Source organism: Hippocampus comes, unplaced genomic scaffold, assembly GCF_001891065.2.
Source record: "Hippocampus comes isolate QL1 unplaced genomic scaffold, H_comes_QL1_v1.1 scaffold429, whole genome shotgun sequence".
Classification (NCBI taxonomy): Eukaryota; Metazoa; Chordata; class Actinopteri; order Syngnathiformes; family Syngnathidae; genus Hippocampus; species Hippocampus comes.
In genome coordinates, this window is record NW_017808402.1 from 287,578 (window position 1) to 297,019 (window position 9,442).

The 9,442-nt window shown below is 51.6% G+C and overlaps 1 protein-coding gene across 2 annotated transcripts in view; it reads left to right on the plus strand.

Moving 5' to 3' along the window:
* Positions 1 to 5,852, plus strand: part of nt5c1aa (5'-nucleotidase, cytosolic IAa) — a 7,537-nt gene extending 1,685 nt beyond the window's left edge. Inside the window, exons 2-7 of one of the 2 annotated variants that reach the window (XM_019858181.1) lie at positions 520 to 564; positions 2,012 to 2,179; positions 2,461 to 2,590; positions 3,902 to 4,024; positions 4,531 to 4,715; positions 4,813 to 5,852. In XM_019858181.1, the coding sequence (XP_019713740.1) occupies positions 520 to 564; positions 2,012 to 2,179; positions 2,461 to 2,590; positions 3,902 to 4,024; positions 4,531 to 4,715; positions 4,813 to 5,151 (990 nt within the window). In that variant the 3' untranslated portion in view covers positions 5,152 to 5,852. The remainder of the gene's footprint in view (positions 1 to 519; positions 565 to 2,011; positions 2,180 to 2,460; positions 2,591 to 3,901; positions 4,025 to 4,530; positions 4,716 to 4,812) is intronic. The other variant, XM_019858182.1, reaches the window with a different exon arrangement.
* Positions 5,853 to 9,442: the final 3,590 nt, after the last annotated feature.

Sequence of the window (9,442 nt, forward strand, 5' to 3'; positions counted from 1 at the left end):
GGGGGAGTCATGTGATCGAGGCATGCCCCGCGGTCCGGCTGGCAGAGGGCAGGCCGTTAACGCCGAGGGTATCGGATCGCAAGCAAAGGCCAAAAGACGCCCCGCCGAGCCCCCCCCCCGGCCATTCCCTCGGCCCGCCTCCGACGGCATGACACGTTATTCATAGCGTAAACCGACTCCACAATGTCGCAAACGTCGCGAAGAGCAAAGCTAAATGGGAGATTCAAAGTCGGGGGGGCGGACCTGCGTCGAGCTTCTCTCACGAACGAGCCGGCCCCGATATCGCCCGCAAAATGAGGCGACAAAGTAAAGCCACGCAGAGGCGTTTTATCGCTCTTGCTGTTTTTGGTGAATGGAATTGGATTTGTCATTGTGAGCTCATTCTTTGTGCCTTTTCCCACGTCCATCGCGCCGTTTGCTGTTTGTTGGTTCGTCATCACAACTTCCTCCGAGCCAACAACCAACCCCTTTCGTTCGGACGCGCCGAGTTTCAAACTGCAAAATGTCATTGTGCCGAAGGTGACAGGCAGACGGGCCCGCAAGGTGGAAGGAGGCGTGTTCTTTGTGAGTACGACGCACGGACCGCCGAGCGCTCTTGTTTTGTCGCTCTCCTCCACTTGAGCTCCTCTGTGACGGCCGCATGACCGCACGCCCCCGCCGCCTCAACTAACCAGCCACGCCGGCCAGTCACAACAAAGTGAACCGCTTGCGGCATGTTCAAATCATTGTTTTGGAATGCAATTCATGATTTGTTGATTTCGAGAGAGATTGTGTGGTTGCCACTATACAAAAAACCAGATAGTATGAGCTACAATGCATCATTACGGAAGGTAAAACTTGCACATCAAGCATGCAAAACACTAACAATATTTCAGGTGTGATAGCAGCAGTAAAAGGTGTCACCCCCCCCAGCCCCTGACCGTCATTGGTGTTTGGGTAATATATTTTTGAAGCATGATAAACACGAGTGCTTTTATGGCCATTCTGACACGCAGAGTTGGCAGTACATGAAGAAGAATACCGAGCCTCAGTCAGCCGTAACATTGCTATTTTTGACAAGGATCCGTCAATATTTTCTCCCACCCGTACCGAATAGATGAAATTGAAGACGGGCGACCGGTCCACCACAGCGAGTGTGAAATCTGGGCCCGTTCGGTTGCATACAAAGATGCCGACTTGCCCGGGCGTACCAAAGGCAACGGGTGGCCTCCACCGTTTGATTGTTTTGTTGCATACAAAGATGCCAACTGGCCCAGGTGTATTCTGTCGTACCAAAGGCAACGGGTGGCCTCCACCGTTTGATTCACCTCCCCCCATCGAGTGAAAAAGGACCGAATCGCTCGGCTCGTCACCACGTCGCCGGAATATATTGATTAGCAAATATACAATCCATGATTTGCAGTCAATAAATTGAATGCGATAATATGACACACCGGCACAGCGCTTGGGAACGAGCGCACGACGGCCGCCGACGCCACACTTTGCCCCACTTGGAACGCAGCCCATCGCCTCGGAATACGGCGGCGCGCTGGAGTTTTAATGCGCAAACGCCGCCGGCCACGTCGGGTGACGTGTCGGCCGTGTTATTTGAGTTGCCGGGACTATTTGCGCTTGCCGGCACGCAACGCGGCTCCGGACCGGCTGCTCCTTGGCTTCCCCACGACGTACCGCCGTGGGCCGTTAGGGCCTTCTAGTCTCTTTTAATTGTTGGACCAAAGGCGGCCAAGGGAAAAAAAGCAGACAAAGAAAGGGGATCTTTCCAGTTGGGCAGTTGTGATTCCCCAATCATTTGAAGCGTGGCCCCCGTCTTGGTCTGCGCCCCGTGCTCACTTGAACCGGACCGACCGCACCCAACTGAGGCCATCGCTCGCTGCTCCTCGCTTGCCGTGCACCAGAGTTCCTCAAATCAAGTGCATGAACGGATCCGTTTCCTCCCTGACTTTCATTCCTTCCCTCCCGTTAACCGCGAGCGACCCGCCCCCCGGTCTTGTTTTTCATTTTGCGGCCGCAGCCCAAGCCCGAGAACGCCGTGACGATCGCCGTGTCCACGCGGGTCCTGTTCCGAACGGAGCGGGAGCAGAAAGTGTTCGAGCGGCACGGCGTGGAGGAATACCTGCGATACCAAATCCAACACGAGAACGAACCCTTCGCCCCGGGACCCGCTTTCCCGTTTGTCAAGGTAGAAAAGTGCACCGACACCTACACTCACCGGCAGCGCAAAGACACATACGGGCAAACGGACGGACAATTGGCTCCAAAATGGAGCGTTTTGCTTCTCTTCCAATCCGATAATGCGCCCAAAAGACGATGCTAACATCGGTAGCGTGAGGGGCTTTCAAAAGTGATCCCCCCCTCCGTGACCCGCTTGGGAAATGGTCAGGCCGATAACTGCAACTGTTCAACTTGTTCAATATTTGCAATGGCAAATCATCACTTGTCGGGCCGCGGTGTCGTCAACAGGCTCTGGAAGCGGTAAACAGCCGTCTGCGCCAGCTGTACCCGCAAAGCGAAGAGCTGTTCGACATCGTGCTGGTGACGTACAACCACGCTCACGTCGGGATCCGCCTCATCAACACCATCAACCATCACAGTAAGTCTCGAAGTGACCGGCGGCGCAACGCGGGCGCGCCGACGCGACAGCGGCATCCCGCCCGTGCGCCCGTTTTCTGAAGCGCCCGCGGCCACGTGTTGACGCTGCGACGCCGTTCGCTCGAGCCGAGGGACAGGCGTAGGACGCGCAAAGAGCGCATCGAGGAAGATGGCGATTTGGCGCCCATGCAACCTTTTTCTTCTCATCAGGACTTTCTCGTTTGGGACGAGCCAATTTCTGCAACAGCTGACTTTTCGAGGGTCATTCCCACGCAAACGTCCTCTCTGTCGACTCAAACCGCTTCCCGTTCGCCAAATCAAACGAGATCGGATACTCCGAGCCTCGCGCTGGGTCGGGTTCAAAATCGCGTCCCGCGGGAGCCGAGGTCAATCCGCGGGCGGGCCCTCAAAACAAAAACACATTCGGAGCGGAGCCGGCCAGATGAGACGGCGTTAGATCTCGCTGGCGGCGCTCTGCGTGAGCGCCCCAAACGCTTCCAGATCGCAAAGCAAAGACAAACAAATCCCCTCTGATGTTGGGGAAACATGTTGATCTTGAACCAGCGTCTCACAGACGAGGTCGGTGACGAGCCACCCGGGGTGGCGCGGTCATTAAAAAAGGATTAAGACCGCGATGCAGCTTTCTCATCGGAAAATGTTGAGACACCTTGGGCTAGCTAACATTTGGAGATTCATCCCACGTTTTCGGACTGGGGCGATTCTTTTCTTGCCCGTGACCTCGACGTAATTGCTGGGCATATACGAAGGGGACCTTGATTTCTTTTTCTTTTTTTCAGAAGGTCCACTCTGCCTTACAAAGGTGCAATTAAAAAAATGAAACAGACCAGCAGCGTCACTGCGTTTCAGATGTCACGATTGAGAAAAGCAAATCGCACCGAGATGTTCGGACTGACGATGAGTAAAAATATGAAGAAAGAGTCCCAAAGACCGCAGGATGTTTTCCCTGGATGGAAGGCTGGAAAAAGCTCAAGTGCAAAGAGCTCGGGGGACTCCGACCCAGCAGGCCGCAAATACAAAGCAAAAGAAACAACTAGTGACGCGAGATCTGGTAGGAGGGTTTGATACGGCATTTCCGTCCTATTTGTCGTCTGCGTTTGTCTTTCAAAACCACGTGGGCTGCTTTCAAACGGGGGGAAAAGGACTGAGCCGGTGGGCGAGATCATGACGACGCTGGCTAGCTTGCCTTGCGCCGCCACATTTCTCCTCCCTCCCTCCCTTTCCCCGCTCTTCGGTCACCGAAGTAGCCCGGAAAGCAGCAGCGGTGTCCCTTTTTTGAATGTGTTGTTCCCAGATCTTTTCATTGAGCGCTTTTGCATGACCGGCGGAAGCAGTCCGATCGGCTACCTCGCGGCCTGGCACACCGACCTCTACCTGTCGGCCGACGCCCAAAAGGTCAGGGAGGCGCTGGCTGAAGGTGAGTCACGTCAACAACTAGAAGGTGGATGACTGGCAATGATAAATCTCTTTCTCTTTTCCTGATGTGCCTTGAGCATCCTTCTTTGCGGCAAAACATCCGAACGAAAAAGAACCCTCTGGACCATTTACTCCGGATGCATTGTGACATGAGCAGCATTGATTACACTGAATCGCAAGCACCCAAAAATCCAATTGAGACGACAGATTGACGTTGGCTATGTTTAGACCCTCAAGGGAGGATTAAGCGCAGGACCACCTACAGTACCTCTCAAAGTGACCGGACCGGCGGCGTACGCGCGACACGCGTACGCCGCCGTCGGGCAAAGAAGGCGTCCCTGACATTTGATTCGAAAGGTCTTCATTAGCCGCGAGGCCATCTGCGCGCGCGCCGTTTCGTGATTGCGTGAACGCTGAAGCCTTATTATCTCACGTCGGAGAAGTTCACAACCGAGCGACGGCCCTCGCGACGACCGAATCATTTCGAAAGTGCCGACTGATTACCAGGTATCGCGGTGGCAACCGTGTTCATGCCGGAGAAGCAGACGGAGGTGTCGGAGTCCCAGCTGAGGGTGGCGTTCGACGGCGACGCCGTTCTCTTCTCCGACGAATCCGAGCGCATCTTCAAGGCCCACGGACTGGACAAGTTCTTCGAACACGAGCGCCAAAACGAGGACACCCTGCTGGATCATGTGACGTGCCTTTTTTAACCGTAGACCGCGTCGAGCTCATTGCGTGACTGGCAAATCAACCTCGTGAATCACAATCTGCTCGCTTCCTCCCCGAAAGGGTCCGCTGAAAGGTTTCCTGGAGGCCCTGGGGAAGCTCCAGAAGAAGTTTTACGCTAAAGGCCAGCGCCTGGACTGCCCCATCCGCACCTACTTAGTGACGGCCCGAAGCGCGGCCAGCTCGGGCCTCCGGGCCCTGAAGACCCTCAGGGCCTGGGGGCTGGAGATCGACGAGGCCTTGTTCCTGGCGGGGGCGCCCAAGGGCCCCATGCTGGAGAAGATCAGACCCCACATCTACTTTGACGACCAGATGTTTCACGTGGAGGGCGCGGCCGAGATGGGCACCATTGCGGCCCACGTGCCTTACGGCGTTGCGCAGAAGCGGCAAGCGGGGAAGTAGATGAGAGGAGAGGAGAGGAGAGGCGGACATGAACTTTTCCATTTAAAAGTCTCGGCCAATCCTTTTGCGGGTTATGCAACCAACGGTCTTTTCCTCATGTTAGTTTTTGCTGCTTTCAAGCCACGACGACAACGGAAGGTCAACGCCGAGGATCAGGGAATGCGATCGACGCGGCCAATAAAATAAGCCGGCGCTACAATATGGACTGATGAAAAGGTCGCAACATGTGCAATGAGCGTATTTACGTTAGCATCTGCTCGCTACGAGCACATGACTGATAACACTCCCCAAAAAAGCACTTTAGGTGCTTCGTGGGTTTTGTTTGAATTTTTTTTTTCTGAAAAATTTGTATCAACTTAAAATTAATTGTACAACCACGGTTGCATTTAACTTCCACTTTACACGGCGAATGTATGTCATGTTATGATTACAGAGCCCCAATCAAATCCAGTTTTGCCTTTGAGTCGTAAGCACGCCGCTGGTGAGCACGTCGGCCTCACAGTGCGCGGGTTCGATTCCAGCTCCGGCCTTCCTGTGTGGAATTTGCATGTTCTCCCCCCCACCCCCGCCGTGCCTTTGTGGCTTTTGTGGCGCGCGGCCTTCAGTTGATTTTAACAACTGAAAAAAAGGCACGAGCGCCGTCTACCATAAGGTGGCAGCACCGCAATGCAAATAAATGTTCTGCAGAACGGTGGCCTCCATCCCAGACTTGATTCATTATTTAGGATGAAAGCGGGTTGGCTTTTTAGTCTTTCTCATTGTGTTCGTTGCCCTTATCTTTTCGCAACAGACACACAGCCCGCTTCTCCAGTGAGCTCCATCTGTGAGCTACCGCATGTGTTCATCATCGTCCCGGCTGGAAGTGATCCTCCAGCACGGGGCTCCCCAACCTTTTTTGCCCCACGGAGCGGTTGATGTCAGACAATATTTTCAGGGACCGGCGTTTAAGGTGTGGCGGAAATAACACAACAAAATAATATGGTAAGAGTTGCATGAAAACGGTGGCGTTTTCCAAATATAATCATAAAAAACACAAGGAGCGTCGAATCTGGCCGCAACACTCTGATCGCTGTGGTCACGTTTAATGCCTTCAAAATAGATACAACGCAAATTCAAAGTGCATGAAAATGACGACTCACCACAGCCCCGAGCTTGATTTTCTGCAACCAGACGGTCCCATCTCGGGGTAATAGGAGACAACGACACCTCAAGTGTGTGCTTTATGGCCAGTCTACTTGGTCATTTTGTTTTAGTCGCCGTTGCTGCACAAAAGCCCCCCCGCCTCACACAGCTAGCATATCGGAAATAGCAACAGTGCTATTGTGGCGATCTCAGAGTATTCAGACAGAACTTGAATCCAGTTGTCTCCAACGTACTTTTAAGGACGCCGTCGTTTGCGATCTCCCAACAGTTTTTTACTCATTTTGCTAGCTGTGGCGTTTTGTTTTTAGCGTAATCGGTCACGTGACGGAGAAGCGTGGCTTGACGTGTGTCAAGCGTGACAGACGGATGTAAGGGAGAATCCGGTAATTTTTCAAAATAAAACATCTTTCGTATTCCGAAAGAAATAAAACGGAATTAAGGCAAGTTCTTTCTGTGCGGCCCGGTACCAAATGCCCTGCGGACCGGTACCGGCGGTTGGGGACCCCTGCACTAGAGAGGAGAATTGCTCCGCCTGTCCCGTGAGACACATTTGGGATCATTCAGCCCGGGCAGAGGTTTTGTTGATTTTACACTTCGGTGCTAAATGGGCTTTTTTTTTTTTTTTGTCATCCTCTGACACATCTTCCCAGAAGACTTCCCCAGATGCAAAGAGCTCTCCTTCCCCACACAGTGGTAGCCATCCATATCCAATTAATGCATGCGAGCGACTAGCCTTCACCTCTCTTCTCAAGCCCTCTCTAAAAACAAAAAAAAAAAAAACACCCGAGTGCCTTTGCGTTTCTTCAACTTGGCATATAAGCCATATGTAGACACTCTCTCGGTGCTCTTAATAATAGCGTCTCCAACGGAGAAAAGTGGCATTCTCAACAATGCCAGAAGCTCAGGACATTGCATCATTCGCGGCCATCGAGCTGCGGCAGTGTTTGCATTTTGAACTCTTCCAGGGATGACAAAATAACGATGCCCCGGCCAGTCTTATCAGTGTGAGACGCTGAGATGAAAAGTGAGGTTTCCCTCGCTGATTTGAATCGATTCCCAAATCTTCAACTGGTGCAATTGCACTTGTCCTCGCATATGTGTTGAAGCCTCTCTGTAACTTCCTCTTCCCAGGCTAAATGACAAAGATCTTCACCCAAAATCTATCCAACAAGGCCTCTGGTAGGCTGTGAGTCGAATCAATGACATGGGAGCAATCTGATTGGCCCTTTAGCAAAAGTGTGAAGGCAATGCTGCATTGACGCAAAAGTCAGTTTCTCATTCCCGATGACTTTGAAAACGGACTTTTGGGCGATGACACGGCTACAATGTGTGTTTTTTTTTCTTCAGTTTAATGAAAACAACACTTGCCTGAATGACACAAGGGCAATTTTGTACCTGGACTGAAAATAAACAAAGCACCATTGTATTACACGAAGATAAACAAACAAATCAGGCCCTTTCGCCGTTAGCATTTTAGCTCAGCTGCTGGGATTTGATTTATTTATTTTTTGCTTCACGAATCATCTCCACTGAATTAAGATTTGCAGCCATTTGCATGCCGGCTTGTACACAGCATAAATGTTCATCGGTCGTCTCACCCTTGCTGCAGAATCAATGAAGGCCGCTCGACTTTGTCATGCCCCCCCCCCTCCACCTCACTTGTCCCCCGCTCCAACAGCCAGAGCTATATTTAGATATAGGAGTCACAATACATAGCCAAGTAATCACCCCCATCCTGTGTGAGTGATGAGCTGCTGCTCGCCACCAGCCAAGTTCCTGATGAGTGAGGGGGGAGTCAGTGTAACACAAAGTGAAAGAAACACACCCCCTTATGTCAATAACCGCAGCACATCACATACCTTTAATGACAATGGGACAGTGGTTTTGAATGTCTTTTTTTTTTTTAAGCCAAAGCAACTCAGATATATATATATATATATATATATATAGAGAGAGAGAGAGACAGAGAGAGAGAGAGAGAGAGAGAGAGAGAGAGAGAGAGAGAGAGAGAGAGAGAAGATCCTGTGGGACTTGCAGATCCAGACCGACAAGATGGTAATGGCGAAGCAAGCAGATGTCGTGATCAAAAAGGCAGAGGAAAGCCATTGTAGTGGATGTAGCGGTCCCAAGTGGTGGAAACATCAGAAAGAAGGAACACGAGAAAGTGGAGAAATACCAAGGCCTCAGAGAGGAGCTGGAGAGAGCCTGGAAGGGAAAGGTGACAGTCGTGCCTCTGGTGATCGGGGCACTCGGGGCAGTGACCCCCCAAACGAGATGAGTGGTTGCAACAGATCCCGGGAACAACATCGGACATCTCGGTCCAGAAAAGCGCAGTGCTGGGAACAGCGAGGATACTGCGCCGAACCCTCAAGCTTCCTGGCTTCTGGTCGAGGACCCGAGCTGAATGGGGGACGTCCTCGTCTCACCCCTTGATGATTTTTATTTTTTTTATATATATATATATATATATCAAATGGTATAATGTCTAATTACCAAATGATACAATGTGTAAAAATACGCCGATATTGCTGCTTAAGATGATCATCGCTTCTCATCTCCCCAAAGTTGGTCGCCATAGCAACAGCCTCTTCCCCTTTCCCCTCCTCCCTGTTGCTTCAGCCAGTCTTGTTTAATTAAAGCGCGCAAGATGCCAAAGGCCAGTCAGCCATTCCCAATGTTCCCACCCTGACTCTCTTCTGTCGTGTTTGCTTTGACTCATCCAGACGTTCCCCCTCCCCACCAGCACTCCATTGCCAAGTCAGCATCCTTCCTGGGACCCTCTGCACCCCTCTGTTTACCTTCTGTCAACAAAAAACCACCATTCTTTTTCCTTAAAACCTGAACAGGTTAGCTATTATGCCTCCGTTCATCATTTGCCCCACCTCTCGACCAAACTCAGTTGCGGTAGGCTCCGGTATGATCGATACCCGCCCCACCATTAAAAAGAAATATTTGTGGTTTAAAATGAGCCAAGTCATCATTGAGAGTTGTAGTGATTCAGCACCCACTGTTTACACCGCTTCTGAATATGCTCCTAGATGAGGCTCGATCATTAACGCGGTGAACAGTGACAGCACCAGAAGATGACAGCAATCATGCATTCGAGACAAACCGCGTTCTGCTTTCTAACAACATGGACGCCTCCTCC